This window comes from Rhodnius prolixus, unplaced genomic scaffold, assembly GCF_049639745.1.
Source record: "Rhodnius prolixus isolate KJV_2025 unplaced genomic scaffold, Rpr scaffold_5, whole genome shotgun sequence".
Taxonomy (NCBI): domain Eukaryota; kingdom Metazoa; phylum Arthropoda; class Insecta; order Hemiptera; family Reduviidae; genus Rhodnius; species Rhodnius prolixus.
The window spans coordinates 27,515,873-27,541,689 of NW_027411624.1; the positions used below are offsets into that span (position 1 = coordinate 27,515,873).

General features: G+C 31.7%; 3 protein-coding genes and 1 long non-coding RNA gene across 18 annotated transcripts in view; 2 read left to right on the plus strand and 2 right to left on the minus strand.

Moving 5' to 3' along the window:
* The first annotated feature begins 379 nt into the window (after nt 1-379).
* SpdS (Spermidine Synthase) lies at nt 380-7,966 on the plus strand. Of its 2 annotated transcripts, none has more exons than XM_074137022.1 (6): nt 380-518; nt 850-984; nt 1,463-1,583; nt 3,530-3,776; nt 4,045-4,274; nt 5,547-7,966. In XM_074137022.1, the coding sequence occupies exons 2-6, from the start codon at nt 854-856 to the stop codon at nt 5,685-5,687; spliced, it is 870 nt and encodes a 289-aa protein (XP_073993123.1). In that variant the 5' UTR covers nt 380-518; nt 850-853; the 3' UTR covers nt 5,688-7,966. The 2 variants fall into 2 exon arrangements, with proteins under 2 accessions (XP_073993123.1, XP_073993122.1); XM_074137021.1 differs by lacking the exon at nt 380-518 and adding an exon at nt 586-743.
* P5CDh1 (delta-1-Pyrroline-5-carboxylate dehydrogenase 1) lies at nt 7,094-17,329 on the minus strand. The gene is made up of 12 exons (XM_074136990.1): nt 17,090-17,329; nt 16,631-16,710; nt 16,422-16,555; nt 16,067-16,114; nt 15,441-15,655; nt 11,252-11,423; nt 9,271-9,458; nt 8,931-9,153; nt 8,667-8,845; nt 8,329-8,517; nt 7,992-8,110; nt 7,094-7,511 (listed from the first exon to the last, which is right to left on the minus strand). Exons 1-12 carry the CDS (start codon nt 17,131-17,133, stop codon nt 7,393-7,395), a joined length of 1,710 nt encoding a protein of 569 aa, XP_073993091.1. The 5' UTR covers nt 17,134-17,329; the 3' UTR covers nt 7,094-7,392.
* LOC141458705 (uncharacterized) lies at nt 16,650-22,543 on the plus strand. 8 transcript variants are annotated; one of them, XR_012461114.1, is made up of 5 exons: nt 16,650-16,776; nt 16,855-16,941; nt 18,814-18,911; nt 18,985-19,089; nt 21,788-22,543. It is a non-coding gene; the product is annotated as an uncharacterized lncRNA (long non-coding RNA). The 8 variants fall into 8 exon arrangements; XR_012461115.1 differs by lacking the exons at nt 16,650-16,776; nt 16,855-16,941 and adding exons at nt 17,277-17,410; nt 21,624-21,672; XR_012461117.1 differs by lacking the exons at nt 16,650-16,776; nt 16,855-16,941 and adding an exon at nt 17,277-17,410 and having other exon boundaries at nt 21,788-22,041; nt 22,138-22,543.
* Nucleotides 21,295-25,817, minus strand: part of LOC141458681 (bestrophin-4-like) — a 33,014-nt gene continuing 28,491 nt past the window's right edge. For 6 of the 7 annotated variants that reach the window (XM_074136986.1, XM_074136982.1, XM_074136987.1 and 3 more), the window contains one exon: nt 21,295-23,868. In XM_074136986.1, the coding sequence (XP_073993087.1) occupies nt 23,159-23,868 (710 nt within the window). In that variant the 3' untranslated portion in view covers nt 21,295-23,158. The remainder of the gene's footprint in view (nt 23,869-25,817) is intronic. The other variant, XM_074136983.1, reaches the window with a different exon arrangement.

Below are 25,817 nucleotides of genomic sequence, written 5' to 3' on the forward strand. Positions count from 1 at the left end.
GTTTGTTCAATTTATTTATTTCCATATTAATGGAAAATAATGAATTTTATTCGAAGGAACATTTTATAGTAAATATTAAAATAAAATGACTATTTAATATTATCCTTTTTTTAATGTAACCAAAAAGTAAATTTCTAAAAGTCTGAAAGAGTGATAATGGACTTTTATAAGGTGAAGCCAGTTTTCTCAACACAATTCTTATGAACCAATCTCTGAAGGTGGATGAAAATTGTTTTCATGAACATCAAGTAGAAATGAAACAGTAATAATTGTGTAAGTATATTTTTCAAACTTTCAAAAAGTAAATTTTTCTAATTCAGTTATATTGTCACAATTTATTTCCACCAGATTTATTTATTTTGAGAAAAGCTGATATTAATAGGCTAGAAGAAAAAGAGTCAAAATTTTCATCATCGCATCTTATTACAGAAAAAAATCAAAGGATGGAACTCATTTTGTAAAACAAACTTTATTAGTAGCATTAAAAATTTAAATGAGATAAACTACATTGTAAAGCGGTAAGAGTAAATTTATCTCTTTGCTCCCTTATCTATTACGTATGATCTAATTTATGAGATTAAAAAATTTGTACTCTATATACTACAGCTTTGCGCCTGCGTAAGCAAACATTTATCAAATAATGGATTTGAAAATTATAGTTTGAATTCAGTCTCAATTTTGTGCCTTAACTGATTGAAATTATAATTGAAATATCATAAACAAAAAGTAACACATTGGGGCTGGTCTGTAATTAGCTCTTCTTTTACATTTCTATTCGAATTTGAAATTTATTTTAATAATGTGTTAAAAAATGAAAGTTTTAATGAAAAATTGTATTTTATTTTTCAGAACAATGGACTTGTTTAAGAAAAGCTGGTTTACAGAAGTATATGACATGAGCCCTGGGATGTGCCTGTCAATAGAAATCGATAAAGTTCTTCATCACGAAGTGACCAAGTATCAAGATATATTGCTCTTAGAAACGTAAGTCAAAAGAACTTGTTCTTATGAAGTCAGTGTATAAAATCATTGTAGAGAGGACGAAACGTTTGGTAGAAAGAGGATTTTTGTTTTTTTCTTTTAAGCGATCACATTCGTTAGAAACTAAGTTCTCAATATTGAAAGAATATCGTTTGCCCAATATTGGATTCCCAAACAGAGATCCCGGTTAGAATCCTGCTGCTAGCTGTAAGATTTTCTCTTTCTGGGAGCTTCTTACAGTTCACTGTCCGGTGATAAGATTGTGTCTGTAACAAGAAAAAATTGTTGAGTTTAGAGGTTGGGTGTACTGAGAAAAAGCTCCGATCATCCATTTGAGACAAAATGCTAGTTGAATAGGCTGCTGCTGCTGCTTGTAGGCTTTCATGTTACGTATTAAATAAATATTATAATATTTGTTCTAAAGTAATATTTGTTATTTAAAAATGTTTAATTTTTTCATTTGTTTTATGTGCTTGTTAAGGAAAAACTGTGGAAGAGCGTTAGTCCTCGACGGAATCATACAGTGCACGGAATTCGATGAATTTTCATATCAAGAAATGATATCTTTTCTCCCATTATGCTGTCATCCCGACCCAAAAAAGGCAAGTGTTTTGTATAGTAAATTAAAGTTACAGAACTTTTCATTTTTTCTTTTTTCTTCCAGTCAAAGAGAGTGAGATGCAATCGGTCCAATTTTCGATTTTGATATATATTTTTTCAGGACCCTTGTGAGAAGGGTATGTTCTCTTCTATCTACTAGAATTTTAATAGAATGAATGAATGAATGAATGAATGAATATGCTTTATTTACATAAAAAAAGAAACTTTTACAAATTAAATTACAAAATAAACTCTTTTAACTTATTAAACTCAAAATTATATTTCTTAAAGAATATAAAGCAATCTGACAATGGTTGCAAACAACCGTCTGCCAGGAATTTGACCTTTCTTTGTTTTGTTTTTTTCCTAAATGAACATATTTATTTTGTTTAATTATATACAATCCAGTACAACACATACACTCACAAACGAACACACACACCAACGTACACTCAATAATTGAACTGCTCTACCAACCAATTTCTGTACTCTAAAGCATTTTTTTGTATACATATATATACATATATATACTCCTTACTGACTTAATAGAATGTACGACCCTGTATATTTTATATTATTAAAAGCAGTTAAAAGTCTTCAGAAATTTCCTAAACTACCGAAAATACCATATTACTTAATGGATTTTTCAAATTTCCAAGATTTTTTTATTTCGAAAATGTCTTCAAAATTTTCTCTGTACTCCATATTCATATCAAAAGTTTTGTTTGGATAATTTTTGTGGAATAACGTAATAATTAATTATGTTTGAATTTTTGCGCATTCGTTAAAAGGTGTTTTATAATGTTCCTTGAAGTCTATAATGATAATTATAATAAGAAAATTTTTTTAATTAGATAAAATATTGTAATTAATAAAAAGTAGTATATTACTTGTTATGAAGCTCACAAAATGATAAGTACAATTTAAAAAAAAAAATTGAAAAAAAACGATTATAGGAAATTTTATCATATTGATATTACTATCTCTAGTTGTAGGAAGATGGTGAATACTTGGAATGTCCCCAAAAAAATCTGAGATTGATAAAGCGTCGAATGTGGGGTCACACTAATTCTGTAAAATCGTAAATAGTTTAATTATAATTCTTGTATTAGAAAAATTTCTTTGAAGTATTTCTGGTTTCATTTAATTTTTATTATTGCTTATGGTTCGGCCTTTCTTGGCAATCTTTAGAACAATGGAATTGAATGAAATCAAAATAATTATCATTAACTTATATGTATTTTAATAGATTATTGTTAATTTAACGTAATTTTACAATTTTAGCTCAGAACGTGTTTTTATGGTGGATAGGTGTGAAATGGAAAATGTATTGAAAGAGTTATGTGTGCTCTTTTAATTGTTACAGTAACTATATCTTATCCGTCGCACACATACGATTTTTTTTTACGTTTTATTCAAATTTGGACTTCATACAAAATATTTCTCTTTATTATCTAATGCCACACTCACTAATTTTCTTTAAAATATTTTCTACAAACATGCATTTGTTACTAATAGCAATAGATTACAAACTATTGTTTATTAATGTGGTAATGAATTAAAAAAAAATTATGTAAATACAATAATATATATATAAAGATTTGAATAAGCCTGCAAACAGTAGAACACAAATCTAGAAAATATAAAAACTTAAATAAATTCGAAATCCAATTAAATATGTTCATTTAACAGTAGATTAATTTAGAATTTTCTCAAAAACACTTGCTCCAATTTTGTTTAAGAGCCTCTTCGAAGAGGGGGTTCGGCTTTCTTCTAAAAGCTTTAAGTGTTTGATGTACTTTCTTGAAATCTAGGTAATGTTAATAGGAGTCAAATGTGGGTATAGTTTTCCAAATTTAAAGAAAATCGACTGCCCGGAAGTGACGCCTAGCTGAATAAATTTTTCAAAGCGAAAATTATATTACAAAATTTTATGCACAATTTCCAGGTACTGATTGTTGGAGGAGGTGATGGAGGTGTAGCGCGAGAAGTTGTGAAACATCCATCTGTTGAATTGGTTGACCAAGTTGAAATTGACGGAAGGGTTATAGACTTGTGCAAAGAATATTTACCAAGTATGGCTGTAGGCTTTACACATCCAAAACTAAAATTACATGTTGCCGATGGTTTTGCATTTGTAAGAAATAGATTACATAACTATGACGTTATCATCACAGATTCATCAGATCCAGTTGGTAATTGACAAGTTAAAATTAAATTTGATTCCATTAAGTGTTGAGGATAGCTACAATTAACATCTGCGAAAATTTTCGCGATATAGATTTTTAAAAGTCACGAAATTGACAGCTCTGTTTGTGTTTCTTTCAATCAAAAATGTGTAATCAAATGAAGTTATTCCAATCTTTAGGAGCTTAAATACATTAATTATGTACTGCTTTATATTATAAATAACAGGAAAAAATTATTATGTATAACCTATTATTCTTTAATTCAAAATTTCAGGCCCTGCAGTGCCTTTATTTCAACTAGAATATTTCCAGTTATTGCGTAACGCATTAAAACCTGGAGGTATTATCTGTTCGCAAGCTTCGAACCCATGGTCAAAAACAAAGGAATACGCAGATGTGTATAAAATCTGTAAACAATTATTTCCATCAGTAGGCTTTGCGTATACATCAGTACCTACATATCCTAACGGAATTATAGGATTCGCTCTGGGCTCTCTCAATAAGGTAATGTGTAGAACTAAATTAATTAATGCTAGTCTTAATTTGAATGGAAATTAATTTCAAGATAAGTTTTTACTTTTTTTAGTTTCATAAATTGAAACTTGGTAAAAAATAGTAGTTTTTGTTAAATAACTCAGATCTCAGATATAAAATGTTGAAAAGGCTACTCGACAGACGATCAAAGCTGACCCTGACGAACAAACGATCACTATATACCGCTCTACTTGCCCCAATATGGACGTACGGAATACAAATCTACGGAAGCGCTAAAAAATCGAACCTCAACCAACTTCAAACCTTACAGTCTAAAAGTCTTAGAACAATAGTTAATGCTCCCTTCTACGTCTCCAATCATACTATACACTCTGATCTCAACATTCCTCTCGTTTCTGAAATAGGACAATCTCGCTACACATAACTCCACTCAAATCTACACAGTCATTACAACCCTCTTATCCACAACAGGTCTACCATAACACTTCCTTCTAATCCTCAACGCAGACTAAAGCGGCGGTGGCCACGCGACCACCTCAACACAACGCCGACCTCCTAGGATGGTTGATGTGTAAACTTGCCAATCAGGCGAACTAACGGCTTCCATCACTGGATGGTCGTCGTTCACTCCACTCATGCCTCTTGGCGCACATGTATGTAAGTGCGTGCCCGTGTATTTGCGCCATTTCCTTACTCTCATCTCTTTTGCTTGTTATATCTATTATAGTTGCAAAAAAAAAAAGATAAGATATATTGCCGATCAGAATTTGCACAGCTTCTTTAAGTGTACTTAAAATTTTGAAGAAATTTATATTCTTTTCACAGTAATCAATTACTAAAGATATTTAAAAAATCAACTCTAACAGAAACTGAGATTTCATTTAAAATAAAAGGAGGTTATAAACTAAAATCAATTCTCTAGGCCAGCACAGACATCTTATTGTATGGTTGATACTGAGCCACAATAGATAGATAAAAGAAGTGTTGCACACTAATCGGACTGCCTCTCAGTCTTTCAAAGACCTAACATCTTCTGTAAATGGGATTTGGCGGCAACATATTCTTTCTCGTGTAATAAAACTAACTTTTTTCGTTTAAAACAGTAATATTTCCTTCAAATGAGGCTCCAGGTAAGTAGATTATCTTTCGTCAAATCTAGTTTTTAGTTTTAGTCTTTGAACAAGGATTAGTGGTTGGCTGGAAATGTGGCCAGCAAACTGTTGTCTATTTCTTATATCTGAAGGTGTTCCTAGATTAATTTTTATATTAAATTTGTTCCAGCAAACTAATTTCAAGGAACCTATAGGAGTATTCAAAGAGGAAGAACTTTCTTCTATGAAGATGAAATACTATAACGAAGATGTGCATCAGGCTGCATTCTCTCTGCCAAATTTTATTCGACAAGCTTTGAAAGAAAGTTAATAAAATTATAAAATAAAAATTTAAGTACCCTTTTATTGTGTGCTTTTACTTATCTGTGATGTATCAAGATCAAGAAGTAGGTTCACCACGCTTTCCTGGTATTTAGTTACTTGGTTATTAAGACCAACGTCTTAGTATTTAATTCTTTAACTCCTTGATAAAGAAGTATTTCTTATTTATTCAAATTTTTAATTTTTGTTGATATTTACTGGAGAAAGTGCAGTTTAACTTGTGCCGCAAAACTTACCAACTTAAGTTATCTCTACAGATATGCATCCCCACTGCTATAAAACACCAAGTGTCCAAAACGTTGACCATTACAGCTCACACGCCAACCAAACTTTAGAATCACCACATATCGTGTGTATTACAGTTAAACTGCAATTAATACAAAAACAAGGAAACTTACACTAAAAAACTTAAGAAGCCAAAGAAAAAAATTAGAAGATTTTTAAACAGATTCCCACAAAATTGTAATTGCCTATGCGAAAGCATAGGCGCGTGGCACACGACATGCTTATTTATATACCAAGGAACGTGTACTAGCCTGTTGTGTAGAAACGGTAGAGCAAAAAATGCAAATTTCGTCTGCAAAATATTAATTAAAAAATCATTTGAAAAACTCAATAGGGTTATGTGGGTTCGTGAACATTTGAAGAAACGGAAGAACTTAGGGCCTCCAATAATGTATATTTAAGCAAAGAAAGAAGGCAAATATAATAAAATAAACGTGGCTACAGAATTTTTGGTTTTAGATGAATCCTAAAAGCCCTGCGTTCACTCTATGAACACAGGTACAAATTTATTATTGATGCCATCGAACCTACTGGAGTCGATCGTGTACGATCCTCTCTAACTACCGCCAAACAAGGTTTAGATTACAATCAGCTGGCCCAAAAAAATTGCTTAACGTTAATAAAAAATGACCTCCGAATCCAAACATTACATTCAGTAAAAAAATTATGCTTTTTTTTCTTTTTCAAGTTGCTCTACAATGCATATTTCTTTTTTTAAGGCTATTAAACATCACATATATTTAAAAACATTTTGTTCAATAATTTGAATAAAATAATTCAATTAGAAAGTCTGCTTTGCAAAAAGTCCAAAATATTTTTAAAATTGGTTAAAGGATATTTACAAATTATGACGCTTAATTGGTGGTTACAAAATTTTTAATACTAACATAATTTATTTAAACGCTTCCGTTAAGTTGAGTCCCTCTTATTTCTTGATAAAGGTACCGGGAAATCAAATATATTATAGCGAAAATAAAAAATAACCGCAGTTTCTTATTTTGAATATTTATTATTTAGTATAAATTAATGAGTGATATAGAGACGTGCAAAAAAAAAAAACAAAAAACAATGGAACAATAAACAAAACAATAAAATGGTAACAATGCTAGATCTGGTTAACATCTTCTCTTTTAGGGCCCTATGTGGCCTTTATTATCATTTAATACAATTACGTTATTTTAAATATTAATTAGCCAAATCCAAAGGTTCTTTTTCTTAAAATTAACAAAAATTAATAATACATTAAATAAAAAAAAAACTTCCTCTTTTGGGACTTCATATAAAATACTGATGGTTTGCTCTTCTTCCAATCAAACTCAAAAAAATATTAATACATTTCATGCAGTTTCATCTTGAATAGTGTAACTGTAGGAGTGTCTTGACGATGTCACAAATGAAATAATCACAGTCTACTTTTTGGTCATATATTTATACGACCAATCTTTGAGCGGAACAAAGGTTTCTTTAATTGATTGTGGAGATGCCCATCTCAAAATGTAATGTGGACCACCAGCTTTGTCATTCGTGCCTGCAAATAATTATTTATCAAACTGAGTAAACGTTTGTTTTATTGAAATTGATTTTGACCGCAATAGCGCAAATGGAATAACTAAAGAAGAGTTAAAAAGAAAAATCCCTACCATTGTGTTGAATAATTTACATTTTCCACAATCGCATTTAATAATTTATCTGCATATTAAAATGATAATTTTTGCAAATATTGGTAATTTACTATTTTCAGTTGGATAGATGGTGAAGTATTTTCAAAGATTCATCATTTTCTTATAGCAATAAGAAAATTAATAAATTTGATTATTCACTTCTTCACATCAATACTTTTAAATTACGAATTAAAATATCTTAAACTTAGTACAGGACAAATTTCATAGAAAATAAATCTTTTTGCCTTAATGAAAAAAATGACATATAAAAGTACTAGTGGTTGTAATGATAAAAAAATAGATTTTGTTTTTTTACTTTGAATTATTTCGTTATTTTTGTAACTTACCCGACATCCTTGATCCACCAAATGGCTGCTGAGCTACAACAGAACCCGTCGATTTATCATTAATGTAAAAATTCCCGGCGGTCATTTTCAGCCTGCACAGCGCGTACGCGTTGAACGTACTGAAAAAAAAACATGTTTTAGAACAAATTTAGACCACAATTTTTTTAATTTTTATTTTTATCAGGTGGACACATGTATGTATTCCCTTCGGCTGTACATATACATTACTTAAAAAAATGAGTGGACAAAATAGCTGTAATTGTGTCAAACTTCAGAAATTATCCAATTAAAGCAAAGTTCAACATTTCAATCCTAAAATAAATGTAGAAAAACTCACTCATCTTCTGAGAAAATCGCTCCAGTGAGGGCGTACGGTGTGCTACAGTCAATTAAATTTAAAGTGTCTTCCACTTTATTATCAGGATATTGATATACAGATAGCACAGGGCCAAATATTTCTTCGGTCATTGTTTTATCAAGTGGATCCTTCGACTCTATGATGGTTGGCTCAATGAAGTATCCTTTTCTAAGAATAAAAATTATCTTAGCTGCATTAAACATTTTTCCGTTGCAAGAAGAATAAACATGATAAAAAGGACAAAAAGACTAGATAGCTGTAAATTTTGAATATGCAAAAAATTATTTATGACAATTAATTAAGAAATTGACCCTAACTTATCGTCATATTTTCCACCTCCAATTACTTTTAGGTTGGAATTTGATTTAGCATGGTCAATATATGAAGAAATTCTTTTAAATGCCTTGTCATCAATTACAGCTGACATAAATGTATCAAATTCTTGGACATCTCCTAGTTTAAGCTTCTTTCTTGTTTCTAACAGACCTTCTTTTATCTGCCGACAAAAAAAAAACATTAAATTATTATGAAAAAACTGCTTAAAGAAAAACAGAAGTCACAATAAACAAATAATAGCAAACCTTAGGCCATAATGATTCAGGAACGTACATACGAGAACAAGCTGAACACTTTTGTCCACAAAATTCAAAAGCAGATTTAATTGTTCCATTTACTACAGTTTCCACATCTGCTTTAGGATGTACGAAATGATAATTTTTTCCACCGCATTCACCAATTAATCGTGGATAATTTTTATAAAGATTAATATTTTTGCCAACTTGAGTCCACAATCTATTAAATGTCCTATTTTGTCGCGGCAAAAAAAAATTTTGAACCCGTTATTTATAGAATGTTAAAAAAATACATAATTTGAAAACATTAATTTAAAAAAAATATATACATATGTGCAATCTAACTTACGGGACTGAACCTGTGAAGTTAATGCCAGCAAGTCTTGGAGAACAGGTGATAGTGTCTCCAAAGACAGGACCATCAGCAGGCACGAAGTTTACAACTCCCGGCGGTACCCCAGCTTCAGTCATTATTTTAAAGATGGTATAATTAGATAACAGTGCTGTATCCGAAGGTTTCCACAGAGTAGCGCAGCCCTAAAAATCGAAAACACTAAGTAAGTAAAGTAAAGTAAAGTAATCGCCTACTTTTTCAGGCGGGGCTTAACGTCCAACTACCAATTAGGTGTCGTGGACGGAGGCGACTAGCAAACATACTTTACTGTAAATTTCTTTTATTAACCATCAAATAAAATCCAAGGCCTAAGACCGGGAATCGAACCCAGTACCACAATACATATTAGCGTCGCAGGTCTCGCCTCTAACCCGCTCGGCTACCGTGGCGCCTAAAACACTAAGTATAAAAATTAATCAATTGTTATTGTTAAGCCGCGTACCGTCCTATCTCGGCGGTACCTTTTGACAGTGCTCCATCTCGCCTTTTTCTATTTCTCTCTCTCTCTCCTTATTCCAATTCTCGTAGTACGCGTTATTTTTCGTTAATCGTTTCCTTTGGTGTCGCCGCCAATATCTTATTTTTCTGCTATTTTGTAGTTTTGTTTATTTCTCAGTTCCCATGGTTTCAACCTTCCCCTTCTCTATCCTCTCTTACCCGTGGGGTTTTTCTGTCTGCTGTAGTTCAGTACGCCGCTGACTCTGTGCAAATAAGTTAGTGCTCCTCAATTCCATACCGCTTCATAACGAGTCGACGTCTGGCCCTGCTCTGCATCAGATATAGTACGCGTCCGCTGGACCAACGCTTCAAGTACAGCTTTTCGTACTTCCGCAACGCTTCATCATCGGCTGCTTCCGGCCCTACGTCACTCGAGTCTGCCTGCTGGTGTACTTCTTACTGCATCTCAGCCTGCTAAGAGACACTTCCGCTGATATCTAGCACTTCGCTTCATCCGCATCTAGTGTATTGATTGTACTATTACTTCTTCTTCATCCGCATCTAGTGCACTTGGTGCACTATTACCCTTCCCTCTTCCGCTTACCTCACTTCCAATTCTAATACGCCTCTTTGGGCTTGAACCCCAATATTCCTTACTCTTCTAGGAGCTCAGCTATACATTACACACACACATCTTTACACACTTGTTTACCTAAGCTCTTTAATAGTTCCTATTCCCTTCTACCGCTTAATTAGAGATCCTTTACCGCCTGGCGGATACTGTGTGCGCTCGCTTCCGGTGCGTTAAAGGTAAGTGTTTTCTTGACCATTTTCATTACTAAATATTTTCTTTGTATTTATTTATCCCCCCCCCGAGCACGTATCGATTTAAATTACGTTTACGTCATCTTCCCCTCTCCGCATCTGGGTGTAAGCCTCACGCGCTTACGGTTATATATATATTTATATATTTAAATTATATGCTGATTATAATGTAAATAATCAATATTTACAGAAAGGTGTAATCCCATTTCATAGATGAATCGGTGTGATTATGAAATGGCAGTTCAATTATTTCAATGTTTGATAATTAATATATACAAACATAGTACTCTACTTTTTTTGTTTTTGTTTAAGGTGCTTTCGGAACTTTTTTCAGTGTACTGCCGGTCTCTTGACAGTGTTCTGTCGTTACAGGCAACACTGTCCATTACCGAACAGTGAGCTGTCCTAGGAAGAGAAAATCTAAGGGCTATTAGCTATTAGCTGGATTCGCACCCGGTATCTCCGAGATGAAATCTAGTACACGCTAACCACTGAGGTAATCCCTTCCCTATTACTATAAATAAATTACTTTGAGATGTAAAAGCTTCTGAAAATATATCTGAAGCTTAGAATTTGTTACCTGCACTTCATCTGTCTGATTAATTACTTCAGTTCATTAAAGAAGCAAGAGAAAGAAATTAATACCGGAGAAATCAATCTTTATAACACCTACCATTAAAGCTGGCGTATAGGCAAGATTTCCACCAATAGCAGTAAAATTGAATGGTGACACAGAAGCAACAAAGCCATCAAGTCCACGATATCTGTGAGAATTCAGCGATACTTTCGCTTCTGGGCTGAGCGGCTGATATTTCGACACCTCTTTAGCATACAAGGCATTGAATCTAAAACAAAATACAATAACAAAATAAGTGCCGTAATAAATGAAATTTGATACTGAATAACTGTAAAATTTGATTACCTTTAGGTGAAACTTTTATTTTACAAACTGACCTGACGTCTGCAGCCACACATGTTTCATTTGCCAAATACTCTTCAGATAAAAAATTACTTGAACATTCTCACATACAACTCCTGAATAGGCTAGTTTTCAAATCGTACATTTCGATATGTTTTTTTCTAACATATTTATATTTTGGAAATAAGAACATTTTTTTTTTGGCAAAAACAAAATCACATTAACCAGGAGGGAAATACTAAGCGAAGAAAAAAATAAAAACAATGAAATCTTGTGAATTGGGTTCTAAAATTAGTTCAGGAATTCATTGTTTAAAAACGACGATCCTGAGTAAAATTTAAAAATTCAATACCAAATTCACAAATATCAATATATCGATGGTAAAAGCACTGGAAACTGTATTAATGAAAAAAAGTACATAATTAATATTCCAGGAGAGAGAAAAAAAGAGAAAAAAACAAAGACCAATTCTCACTGACGCTTAGAGAATAAAAGTTCTCTGATTTCAGATAGGTTCTTTTTTTTCCTAGACTGGCTTGGTACATGGAACGGTGGTAATAAGCCTCTCCTTACAGGTGCGCAATAGCTTCTAAATAGAACTATGAAGAATAGATATATATAGGCGCGAATAACCCTGCAGTTGATGCGCCGAAAAAAAGGAAAAAAAAAATAGATATGTATATTTTTTTAAAGGAGGTATGTTACTTTGGGCTAACACTTAATAAGGAGCAAGGATTTTAAATTTTACGTGAAATTATTCACGGTGAACCGTCATTTTTAATTTCGGCATTCACTTATAATTAAGTGATTATAAATGAACAGCATTCTTTAATTAAAATGGTCATAATTATTAAAATAAACGAGAAGCAAGTCAAGGGTTTTAAGTAAGAGTAAACAACAAATATTTTTCTTCAAGCGGCAATTCACATCACGATGAGTTTGTCTTTACTATCACTAAATCTTGAACTGAGAGATATTCTTTTGAAAATCTGGTATTATGTAGCCATATTTTTTAATAAACAAATTTTCGTATTTGAATTGACCGGATTTATTTTTTTTTAATTTTTTTTCTTTTTAGCGCATCAACAGCTGAGGTTATTAGCGCTTGGAGCTTTTTTCAGTGCACTGCCGGCCTCCGGACAGTGTTCTTTCGTTACAGACAACACTGTCCATCACCGGACAGTGAGCTATAAGAAGCTCCTAGGAAGAGAAAATCTAAGGGTTAGCAGCTGGATTCGAACCCGGGACTTCCGCGTGGGAATCGAGTACGCTAACCACATAGCTAATCCCTCCCCTATTTATTTTTATTATTATTATTATTATTTTAACCGACGTAGCACGCATGCTTATTACATCCCTGACTGACTTCGGACATTCATCCATCATAAGTGGTAACTAATTCAGTTTGGAGTACAGATTTCGACTTTACTTACGTTACCGTCTTGTACTTACTGACTGAATGAGGGAGGTTACTTGATTGGTATGGGTGTTATTAAAAACGTTAATGAAAGGTAAAACATTTTGTTTAGTAATGAAACAAAATTAATGAAACCTATTACTTATTTGAGGCGTTTATCGCATAAGTAATGTTTTAGAATTGTGAAGCTGTAATTGTATTTTAAACGAGGAGCGTGCGGATTAAAGCTGAAAACATGGAATTAATTACAAATGAAATGAGCTTAATTCTAAGCATTATATAAATATAATGACAACTTTACGATTCTAAAACATTACAAATGCTAAATGTTTACAGCCCTAAAAACAGAATTAAGTTTTTTAAATTTTATTTCATTATTTTACAAAATGATTTACTATTCACTAACATTTGGAAAAACACACACATAACATATAACCTCCCTCAAACAGCAAATCTATTGCAAAACGGAAAAATATATGACGGATAAAATAAAAAATACTTGCGAAAAATTTGTATTTAAACACATCTGTTTAAAGTTATAATTTGGTGATTAAGAGGGGTTTTAAAACTTGACCTAAAAGTGTGATTTCAATATATTGTGAACAGATTTACAAATTGCAAATGTTACAAGAATCAAATATGTGATGAATAGTCAAGAGTTTAAAATCACTGTACGTTCAATTTTCAAGGTTAGCAATAAGAGAAAGTCGTGTTCACACCACACTTTTTTTATTATTAGTCAATACAGCAAGAAATCTAACTTTGTCCGTTAGCTCTATTTAGCGAGAACAAAAAATTGTAATAATAAAAAAAATAAAATAAAAAAAAATGGACAGTGCCAATAATACACTTAAGAATTTTGGCTGGGTGCCGTTGCCAAACGCTTCTCATTGTAACAAACAGGTTAACATTCTCATTCTTTGAAGGAATATGGAAACTAAATTTTCTTACACCCTTAAAATATGAAAATAAATTAATAACTAAATAATAATAATAAATTAAATCCTATAATAAATTAATCGAACTAATGAAATAAGGAACTTTTTAACAAGTTAATTTGCTATAAAAATTATTAAACAGGCATTTATTACTTTTTACGAGAAATTTAATTGTATACATTTTAGCTATAAAAGGAGAGAAGAATACCAATTTAGCTAATAATAATTATACTGCAAATTATTGTTATAGGAAGGTTACTACATAAAAAAAGTAATGGAATAACAATTTTAAAAAATAACATCTAATGACAAAATAACTATAATTGGCCTAATTTTATTATGAAGAAGACAATCCACTTCTTTTAAGAAAATTAGTTATTTTTATATTTAAAATCTAGATCAGCCGCTCCTTTTATGTTCAAAACATAAAACTTTAAATGAATAAATAAAATGTCAAATAGATTTTTAAGCAATCTGCAATACATTTATCATTATAAAATTTATATAGGTGATGTTATTTTAAACCGCAGAAAAGCTTTTCTAAAAAACAAACAAAAATAGAACACCAAGATAAAGCGGAAATAACTTTCATGAATATTTAAAACTATTAGAAAATTAATATCTGCAAAAATAATTGTACAACGGTTATTTATTATTGCAAAAAAGTAAAAATACTAATTTATGCAAACGAAAGAGGATTAATTAATGAAAAGAAGACTTAACAACTCTCCCTGGAATTATTTTTGAGCATTTCCCAAACAAAACGTTTACAAGTCTTCAGGCAACAAAACTAGCAACTCACAGCAAATCTATTAAAATGACTAGAATCTCTCTATAAAATGAAATTTATTATATTTAAAGAAAAAATATAATAAAAATATCTATAAAGTGTGTAATTTAAATTTCAAGTTAAAAAAAAAAAATAGTCTACGGAAAATCGAAAAATTTCAGTATGCTGCTTACAATGAATGATCTAGTTTTCTTAAAATTTGAAGTACTAGACTTTAAGAATATCTGCTAGATAATTGAGTATTATTATATAAATAGCAGAATTAAATTTACCCCAAACATCATTTAATGCTTATCATTTAAAAGAATTTGGTAGGCTAATGTAAGCTTCTTCCTCTAAATCCAATTACAAATTTCCATTGTAAGATTAATTGTTTAAAGACATTTATTGGATGTTTTAATCAAATACCAAATAACTAAAAATCCACCAATCGCGATACCTCGTAGAAAAGAAGACAAAAAGAGAGATTATCTAGCTTTCTAAGATTTATACTACATTTGTACTCATACTAAATTTTAGAGAAAAAGCGATAAATATTGAGAGTAAGACAATATGAGTAGAAGGAAGGTCTAAGTACATTTTTTGCCGTTGTAATCTATAATCACAATTTCGAAAATTTTGGTCTAACAATACTTTCACCCAAATGTAAGAAAGAGGGCGGCAATAAGTTTCTGAGTTGATTTATTTGGCAATTGCTATGTTGCACATTTAAACGTCTTTGTGTGCTGATTAACTGAGAAAAAAGAAAAATTATATACAAAAATTATATTTAGAACTGTTCAAAATAAGAATATTTACCTGATAAAGTCGATTAATTCAGCAGCACTATCAATTTCTGCCTGAATAACAGTTTTAGCCTGGCCAAGCATCGTAGCTGCATTCAATTTCTGCCGATATTTGGTAGCCATCATATCCGCCGCTTTTCTCCATATTGCTACTCTATCCTTTAAAGGCACGTTGTCCCAATGTCGTTGTGCTTCTACAGCCGTCTCAATCGCTTTCTTTACCAACTCCTACGGGGCACATACCTTGGGTCACAACACTTACTCCCTGTATTCTTTACTCTGTGACGAAAGCATAATTCAGAAATGTAAGAAAGAATTATGTTTGACCTTTTTTCACATTATTTATGGGTTTTGCAATGAAGCCTGTGATGATATTCTTTTATGAAAAGAAAAGTCATAACTTGAAAAAAAAAATCTGCATTTTCGGAAAATAGAAAGGATAAAAAAAAATTACGACCTATCCAGAATAAAATAAAAAATAAATTGGGGGGGGAAAAAAATACTCCTTAACCATTTTATGGAATAAGTAATCCCCAGGGCGCGAAAAATCTATGTTGTGTTAAAAAATAAATAAGTAAAAAATTGGAGTTCAGAAAGAAGAGAGAGAACAATTCGGAAAAAAATTCGGAATTAACTTACTGAATCGGCGTAGTAGAACTTCGCTATCTTCTTCTGATGGTCATGAGGCTGAAATAATAATTGAAAAATAAAACAACAGTTTTAGGAATTACAGCTGTTTTTAAATTTAAGAAAACTTTTATGAAAAATAAATTTAAGGGGCATTATTCTTCTGATCTGATTAGCTAAATAAACTAGGTAACCAATTGAAAAAAGAAAACTAGGTCATTTAAAATTATGTCAAAAGAAACATTATATTCCACTTCATTTATGTTATCTATTTATAATCATAGTCCCTATTCTATTTATAACTTATCTCTAACACCTATATTTATCTAAAAAACTGAGTATAGGAAATTAATAATTTTTCCCGTACCATAACTTGGTATCTAACATCTTTCGTTCGGTATTCTTGTCCACCTATAATTATAGGAACTTCTTCGCATTCGCTTGCAGTTTCTTTCAAAGCCTCTTGTAACTCTTTCCGCTCCTTACTACCAGGCAAATATTCTGCAGAAAAATACAATTACAAAAAAAAAAATCTTTTTACTTTATTATTAAATTCGTTTAAAAAAAAAAACCTACCATATACTGGTTCATTTTTTACATGAAAATCTTCAATTTTGATTTCCGGGACAACCGACGAGGCACATCGTGTAGTTAACCTTTTTAAAATAAGAAAAAAATATATATCAATAACTTAAGACTACGGTTCCTAACCAATATGGCTGGTATAAAACGAAGTGATTTTTTACTTTAGTATTATCACAAGTTTTTTTATAAAATAATTTTTTTTTTTATACTTGCAGGGAGTATACTTATATATTTATACATAAACGGTTCATCAGATAACAAGTTGTGTAGTAAGAAGTACTATCATCATTTTTTTGTCAAGGGTTAGTTTTCTTTTTAATATATCTGTAATAAATATAATCTAACCGTCTTTAGAGATAAAAAGCTCTCTTTGGCTTTACGCACAAAATTAGATTAGAAAGTAAGGTCAAAGGTTTGAGATTAAAATAAAAAATATTTATCTAAAATTACCTTTGAAGATTTCCGATAACAACCAATCGAGATAATGCCAGCATATTGATATCGTTTTATGTTTACTAATATGCCACTTAACTGGATATAAAAACAAACTTTCACTGGATATAAAAACAATCAAACATTTCAAGAATAGATTGGGAAAAAATTAAAAATACTGCCTCACAGTCTTGAACCTTCAACTCACGATCTCACCGCAACCCAGAATGCACCTATCCCTGATACAAAGGTGAAATAGCAAATGTTTCGTCAGCTAGCTGTAGCAAAAACGTGACGTCACGCATAATGGCAGCTATTCTTTGTCAATACAACCATATGGTCAGTTTATTTTTAAGCTCATAATTAAAAAATAAATAGTGGCATAAGATATTAAATTTTGGTCATAGAAATTTAATTAAATTGGTTATTTCAAAAATTATAGTTTTTAAAATATGAAATGAACTATTTTGAAATGGTTAAAAGAGATAAATTGGTACAAAAATCACAAAAATTAAGATAACTCATATGTATTTTTGTTCATAATCATATGTATCAACCATAATCTATTAATGTAACTGTTGACGTAAGAATCTCCGACCATGTGTTTGCAGAAATCCTGTTCATTAAATCAATAAAAAAAAAAAAAAATGAAAAAATAACTGGCACTTAGAAAAAGGGCAGGCTTAACATTAACATAAAATGGCATTTCAGGATATATGTACATAAATATTCTTTGAAACAAAATAATCTTTAAAAAACTTAGTTTTAAAAGTTGAGTATCAACCCTTATACAACTGTCCTACCGGTCAGTTTTAATTCGTAAAGTTATTACAAAAAGTAATCAAGAGAATATAATACTATTTCTCTGCTAAAAGAAAGTATAGCAATCGTGTTGATTTTCGGAGTTTCCAAAAGTGCATATTTTGACGTCCCCTAAATATAATCTAAAGATTGTATTCTATACGCTAAATCTAATAGCGAAATTAAAAGTCTATGTGGCTTCCCGAAGTGTAATTAATGTTAGTGTGTAGAATGTAGTCGTCCGTGAAGATTTCATGTGTATGTTTAGTCAGTGTGTTCCTGTAATAATTACCTAGATTAGTCTACTGTCTGCAAATTCGCAACCCTCTACCCGTTATAGTTGCAGCCATCATCACAAAGGGTGTCTATTGAGAATTTTTCGTTTTGTTTGACTAGAATACTTGAAAGGCGTCTCGCAAGGACGCCAAGGTAAAGATAGCTACCAATTCCTCCTCCTCCTAAGAACGTATAATCGAATAAAGTTCAAATTTGTTGCTTGGTTCAGGTACCACCAAAAGGCCGGACGAGATTTTGGAGTAAAACAGTTAACTAATTGCTACTTTGCCGTCGAGATTTTTGTTTTTAGAAATTACGGATATACCAATTTCTTAAAACTTCGTATGCTCACATACGATTTAATTGAAGCCGGGAAAAATTATTTTTAGAAGGTTTTGTAGGAAGGGAGACGTTAGACCAGGCTCTCCTTTAAACAGTAGGTACTGTTCTAATTTTCGTATGATGTAACATAGGATAGATCAAGGAAAGGTAGATCCCTCTACTGTGCCATTTCTGTATTATATAAGAATTCCTAAAGTGCCGGAAAGCACAAATTTATTATCGGAGGTCTTCACGAATGTCCCGAAAAAACTACTCCAGATTATTTAAAATTATTATATTAATTACTCAAGTAAATGACATATTTGTTGGAAATTTTCTTCAAGGAAAATTCATTGAAGGATAGCTGGAGGTTTGGCTTATAAAGTGCCTCATCGCTGATTTTTTTTTTTTGGGTCCTTCTGTGAAAGTATATTAATGAACAGTGAGTAGCTACATTTCTAATTTGTAGATTACTCTCTAACCAAAAGATGAATCTAATGATCACTTCTTTTCAGCACTCATATACTAATCTATTGACATGTTTGAAATTTGTTTAATGAAAATTGATGTTGAGGGATTCAGATAATCTTCTTTCAAGAAAATCTTAATGAACCTACCAGGTGAATTAACATTGGATAAATTTAAAAAGTTTAAGAAAACCTGAAGATTGCAATTAGAAAAAGTCTGTGTGCGTTTATAATAATTATTAATTAAGACGCTTATTCAAACTTGGGGTTATTGGCTTTTAGTGCTTGATCAGTTCATTTCCGGGGCTTCTAGAAGTTTTCTCTCGTTACAGACTGCTTTGTTCACCACGAACATAGGTGTAAGAAAGAAATTTAAGGGGAGCTATTAGGACTGAAACCAACTACTCCTGTTTTTACTGAATCTGATTGTTTCTAATCAGATAATCCATCTGAAATAATATCTGTAGTCGTTTTTATTGTAAAGGTACTAACGCAAGTATCTAGGCCCACCGATGAATGGAAAATTTACTAGTCTGAGCAGTTTTACTAGTCAGGGAAAATTTCTCTTTCAATAAGTATTCCTGAACTAACATGTTATATGTGGAATATTATAGCTGCTCTCTATAGATCTATTACTACCACGGAAGTTACCTGGTTTAAACATTTAAAAAGCAAGCTTGCTCATTAATTTCAACGAATATTATTGTTTATGTAAAAAAAATTAGTAGGTTCACATTTCGCTTTATCGCATATAATTAGTACTTCCTTAGATAAAATTATAAATATTATCTATATCGACGGAAGTGATTTATATTAATGGCAAACCATTATCTGCAAGGTTGTTGTTCTATTTTTCCTTAGTTTCGCATCATTAAAAACAAATCAAACTCCTAAACGATATTCGCTTCATTCAATTCTCGAGGTACTAACTTGTCTGTCTATCTATCTATGTATATAATCTAGGAATTTTAAAAATTATACATAATTATTACTAACATTATCCAGATTGTAAAACTGCCCTTACAAAGAAATGGCATTTTAAAAGTAACCTCAGAATGCGTGGTACACTGATGGCTCCAAGATTGAGGAGGGTGTGGGAGCGGGAGTGTACGGGGTGAAGCCGAAATGTAGCTTTTCGGTTAGCCTAGGGAAACTAGCTACAGTTTTTCAGGCTGAGCTAGCTGCAATTAGGTTCTGTGCTACCGAGATTGAAGGGCGAGGAATTATTAATTCTAAGGTCGTAATTTTCTCGGATAGTCAGGCTGCTCTACGGGCAATTAGTTCCTATCAGGTTAACTCAAAACTGGTTTGGGACTGTCTGGGTGCCCTGAAGGAAATTAGTGACCAAAATAAGGTCTTTCTGGTCTGGGTACCTGGTCATTCAGGACATAAGGGTAACGAAGCGGCAGATTTATTGGCCCGGGAAGGCTCTGCGGGATACTTCGTTGGCCCGGAGCCCTGCTTTGGGGTTCCGAAGTGTGTTAAGACTGCGACCATTAACTTATGGGTGCAGAGTAGGTCTCAGGAGTGGTGGCTTGCCACCACTGGGCAGAGACAGGCGAAGGAGTTTATTAAAGGCTATTCGCCGAGGCTGACTGCAGAATTAATCCGTCAAGGCCGTGGGGCTATCAGGATGATTGTAGGCCTATTAACTGGCCACTGCAGACTCAGAAAACACATGCATCGCATGGGCCTGGCAGATGATAGCCTTTGTAGGTTCTGTCAGGAAGAGGAGGAAACGGCACTACACGTGTTGTGTCAGTGTGAGGGGCTTGTGTGGTTAAGGATGTTACTTCTCGGGGAGCAAAAACCAAGGCCTGTGAGTTTTACCCAAAAGTCACTCTCCAGCATTAAGAGTCTAATTAAAAGGACAGGTCTGGAGGGTGAGCTTTAAAGTTAGGGGAGCCACAAGAGACCCAAAGGGGTCGCAGTGGCGTAGGCCCTGAGGGCGCCCTAGTCTAATCTAACTTCAGAATGCGCTAAAAAGAATTTACCTAAAAAAATAATTTTATTATAAATAAATAATTTATTATGCAAATAAATGCAAATTATATACCTAGTTTGGAGGAAACTTAGATATTTTAGAAAAAATCTCAGAAAAGTGAAAAATCCAGTGGTAAAGCGATATTTCTGGTTAAGGAATTTGCTTCTAACTCAAAATTTTAACAACACGTTTAACCCTACGACCAAAGGAGGGCCTACAATTAATAAGAAACTTTAGAGGAACCCCTTCCGCATAAGTGCCCTTAATGGAATTGTTCTAGAAAAACGATTCAAATAAAGGTTACAGTCTAATATTAGTACAGTGTGATACGAGGTTTAAAGAAAATCATCGGATTTTTTTTTTGAAAAAATGACAAAAAATGAAAAAGCCCATCAGGGTAGTGTGATGAACTTCCATACATTCGGATCCCTGATGATATCCAATCTAAATATATAATTTTTCAGCGATTCTCCGTTTTTGAGACATTTGGCTCTCCAACAAATTCTCACACCATTTTTAAAAAAAACCTCTTTTTCGGTCTACATACTTCAAAACTAATATTTCTGTGAAAACTAATTTTGAAAATCGGTGATCGCATTACTTTTTCTAATCAGTAGTTAGAGAAGGTTAAAGCTATTATTTTATTGAAACTTATAGCAGAATTTTTTATAAATAAATAATGTTGACCCAGTTAATTTTCTAGGTTTAATGTAAAGTTTTAAACAGTAGCAGAAGAAACGATATGGTCCACGGCATGTAATTCTTATTAATTATTGTATTTTAATGATCAAATTATTTTCTGACATCTAATTTTTGATATGTTTCAAAAGCGTCAACATTAATTGAAATATTATTCTTTTAATACAGGTCAAAATGGGGAACGCAACGTTTTAAATCTATTTTTATTTTCTTTTTAAATAAAGAAGCAGCAGCTGAGTTCATTATCGCAAAATATAAGACTGAAAGACTAAACGAACCGTTTAGTAGCTAGTTCCCCCTGAAGTTTCGCTCAGGATAGTTAGCACATGGATTGAACAAAATATATCAAAAACTAAAAAACGCAGAAAGCAGTATCGTTATATTTAAACTAGGCCTTACTAGGGAACTACCATCATAGTAAAGTACCACTTCTTTTCTCACTTTTTGGTGGTTTTCTTTTTTCTTTTTTTTTAAATTTAGAATCCTCATTATTACTTTTTATTGATCAATTTTTTCAGGACAATTCTATTGTAGAGAATCTTGGGGGAGAAGCTGTGTATAATGCCCACTAAAGTTCCAATTCCGTATAAAGTAGATTTTGCCTGTAAAACAGTATAATGTTAGCAGGAAATGTTATGCTTTAGAAATTTACAATTTGAAAAAAATATATAATTTAGAGTTTAAGAATCGCAACAAACAACCTGCCGTAATGCCTTTAGTTATAAAAAGTGTACTTTCTAATTTGTAAAAAGATGGGAATAAAATAAATATACACACCGTTTTTCTATTTTTCCCCTTAAACAGTAAATATTTACTTATTTATAAGATAACATTACTTCTTAAATTTACAATAAAATCTTAAAATAAAAGTGAGACAGCAGAGTAAAATAATTGTACTAATTTCATCACAAAAAAATATTGAAACCCCCTGAAAAAATAATAACTTCAAACAAATAACAATGATAACAAGAGTAATATAAAATACAAACAAAATAGATAAATAGTGAGCAACTTAATCGATAACTGGATTGCGCCGAATAATACAAATTTTCCAGCAGATAATTTTAAAATTTAAATAACAATACACATACAATGATTAACATAACAGCCTCCATATTTCTAACTTAGCATGACTTGATTCAAATTCGGACAAATCAGATCAAGTTCAAAATTAACAATGGTTCTTATATTTTTTACCTAGTGTTTGTTAAAACATCCCAAATTATAATAGCAAACTGCTTTCATTATTTGTTGCCACTCAATGCTTTTTTTGATTTTGGAAACTGGCATCGAAAAAATCCTGAAAAGTGAAAACTATTTTTTTTTTGTGATGAAAACAGCCATGAAGGTTTATAAAAGTTTAATACTGTTTATAAAAAGAAGAGCCAGTTTTAAAAATTATTGTTCCCCCATTAAGAATAAGAAATACAAAAACAACAACAAAAAGAAAAAAAATGTCTTTGCGACACAACCGTTGGTTTTTAAATTTTTAAAATCATCGTTTTCAACTATTTATTTTAATTAGACGGTGTGAGTCACTCAGTCGTCTTTTGAGGATATGTCCGACTCATCTCCAGAGTCTGGTACTAGTAAATTTGGAAGGCTGATTGTGGTAGCGGTACGTCCTGGTGCAAGTTCGTTATATGCAGAACATCCTGCTTGGAAAGCTTGACATCTTGCTTTTCTATTACCGATTGTTTGTGAAGATACCCGCGATAGTGTTCGTGGTGCAGTACTACCACTAGCACCAGCATTTGCGGTACTGGTAGCAGAAGCTTTACTTCTAGAACATGTACATAAAGCCGCTGAAGATGATGAACCACGCCTTTCAGAATTATCGCTCCAAACATCGCCAGCTGAATCGTCCAATATTGGTTTCCATCGCACACCTTTCCATTGACCAGAACCTGTGGATGGCCTACGTGGCGAACGATTTCCACTTTCACTTTTTCCATTTCCACCAATACTACATTCATTAGGAGTTTCAAAGGAAGATTCTAACATACCACCACCAGAAGTTGAACAGAAACTTTCTATTGTTGAATTTGATGACCACTGGCGCAATTCAGATGTTTTAAGTATTTTATCCTTAAAAACTGGTGTAGGGGGTTGTTTTTTGAAGATAAAATTTCTCATTTTTTCTGAAGGCGTTTCAAGTGTTGTGGAAAAGCCCTCTTCCACAGTCGACAAACGTTCTCCTTCACTGCTGCCCACACTCTGCCTGTGCCACAAATGAACATTATTCACGGCTAAATGCACAAAAAATATAAATATAAATAAATTAATTTACTCATTACTGTTTACAAAATTAAAAGAAATATACTAAATTTTTATATAATTTTTGGGACTTATATCAGTTGTTTGAATATTATTGGATGGGACAAAAAAAAAAAAATACCATAAGAAAATCAGATTTTATGTACTCTTGGAAAAGGTAAATCTTTATGAATAATTTTTTTAATATTTTTAATTCACAAGAATTGCGAAGCTTTCAGAGTTACATTCGATTTTTAGTTGTACTATCAGCAAAAAAAAAAAATATCATTTTACAAGTGGACAATCTTCTGTTCAGATAAACTCAATCAGGAAATTACATCGTAATAAATCACACTAAGAAAAGGCTAAAATAAAATATTCTATCAATTTTGCTAGTTAGCCAAATACCTACAATTAACTGAACTAAATCAGAGTTGGGCAAAATTTTTATTCGCGACTAATATTTTTAGTCGTGACTAAAAATGTGATTAAAAATTTAGTCGCGACTAATTAGTCATGACTAATTCAATCGTGGTCACATTTAATCATGATTAAATTAGTCGTAAGCGCGACTAAATAAAATAATCATGATTAACATTAGTCGTGACTAATTTTTTCAATCACAAACCATTAGTCTTAGTCATCGCCATGATTACTCTTGCTGAATGCATATTATCTGTGCACTTATACATATACTAATCTGAAATTTATGGAATTTAAGAATGCAAGCACTTTAAAGTTAAACCACCACATCAACTCACTAGACCTATATGGGACCACTTTGCACTCACATTTAACCATGTTTTCGACTCACAAGACTTTTATAGGACCACTTTACACTCACATTTAACCATGTTGACAAACTAAATAAATATAGTAAAATTAATTATTGGGAAATAACAGAACTCCAAATGTTCCAAGAGGTAACCTATTTAAATGAATTCACATCTCCTATTATGTAGTAAATTTCTCAAAATTGATTTTTATTTATTTATTTTTAATAAACAAGAAAGTTTGACAATTAATTGATGTGAGATTTGTTTTGATAATAAATTAAGCCGCAAGGTAGAGTCAGAAAAAATATAATTAGGTCTTTTTAGTAATTTTTGTAAGCTTTAAGAACCATTAAACTTATTTAAATTTTTATTTTTATACTAAATATTAGTTCACTAAAATGTAGGCTGTGTTGTTTCCAATTAGGATAGCTTGTATGAATGTACAATGATTCACAAATTCTATCAAGTGCTTTTCTATGTTACAAGTTCTATTTGTATGATTGTTCTATAATGCTTTATATTTTGTAACTCTGAATAATTACATTTTTTAAAAAAATTATTCAAATTAATATTTCGAAAATAATTAATGTTATTAGCTCAATTTCTAAACGAAATTAAATCTATACAATTACGATTGTTTATTTACAATGTTTTTTCACTCTACCTTGCAATAAAGTAAAAATAGATAAATAAATAAAGGACATTATGTATGTACACTCGTGATAAAGATTTATCTACATATTGTGACATACATTATTTATTATTGTAAAATGTTAGGAAAATGACAAATGGATTATTATGATAATTGAAAGCATAGATATTTCAGAAAAGGGTACGTTACGTTTTATCAAGCAGTACAATGCATAAATTAATATCAGGGCATGAGGGGAGCAAGGGTGCAGCGCTCATGGGTGCCATTCGCATAAAATGAACATGGAAACTAAATAAAACATGTAAATTTTGATTCAAAGAGTGAACCGGTCACTAAGCCAATGTGGGTTTTTACTCTTTGTGGGAGCTTACTACTTAGCTGCGAGGGACGCTCGCAATTCAGAACACAGTGTTGTCTTCTACCTTAGCGATGCACAACTTTTTGAAGACCGAGATCCAGAATTCACAAGTGTTGATGAAGGATTTCCCTCTTCAATGTCCTATTTTATTATTTT

Excerpts from the sequence above, each read along its gene's own strand:
- SpdS (XM_074137022.1), top strand. The coding sequence starts at position 854 with ATGGACTTGTTTAAGAAAAGCTGGTTTACAGAAGTATATGACATGAGC. Across the intron at positions 985-1,462 it reads GATATATTGCTCTTAGAAAC|GAAAAACTGTGGAAGAGCGT; the intron begins GTAAGTCAAAAG and ends GTGCTTGTTAAG. Across the intron at positions 1,584-3,529 it reads GTCATCCCGACCCAAAAAAG|GTACTGATTGTTGGAGGAGG; the intron begins GCAAGTGTTTTG and ends CACAATTTCCAG.
- P5CDh1 (XM_074136990.1), bottom strand. The coding sequence starts at position 17,133 with ATGCTGGCATTATCTCGATTGGTTGTTATCGGAAATCTTCAAAG. Across the intron at positions 15,656-16,066 it reads AGTTCTACTACGCCGATTCA|GAGTTGGTAAAGAAAGCGAT; the intron begins GTAAGTTAATTC and ends TGTGCCCCGTAG. Across the intron at positions 9,459-11,251 it reads CCTATACGCCAGCTTTAATG|GGCTGCGCTACTCTGTGGAA; the intron begins GTAGGTGTTATA and ends TTCGATTTTTAG.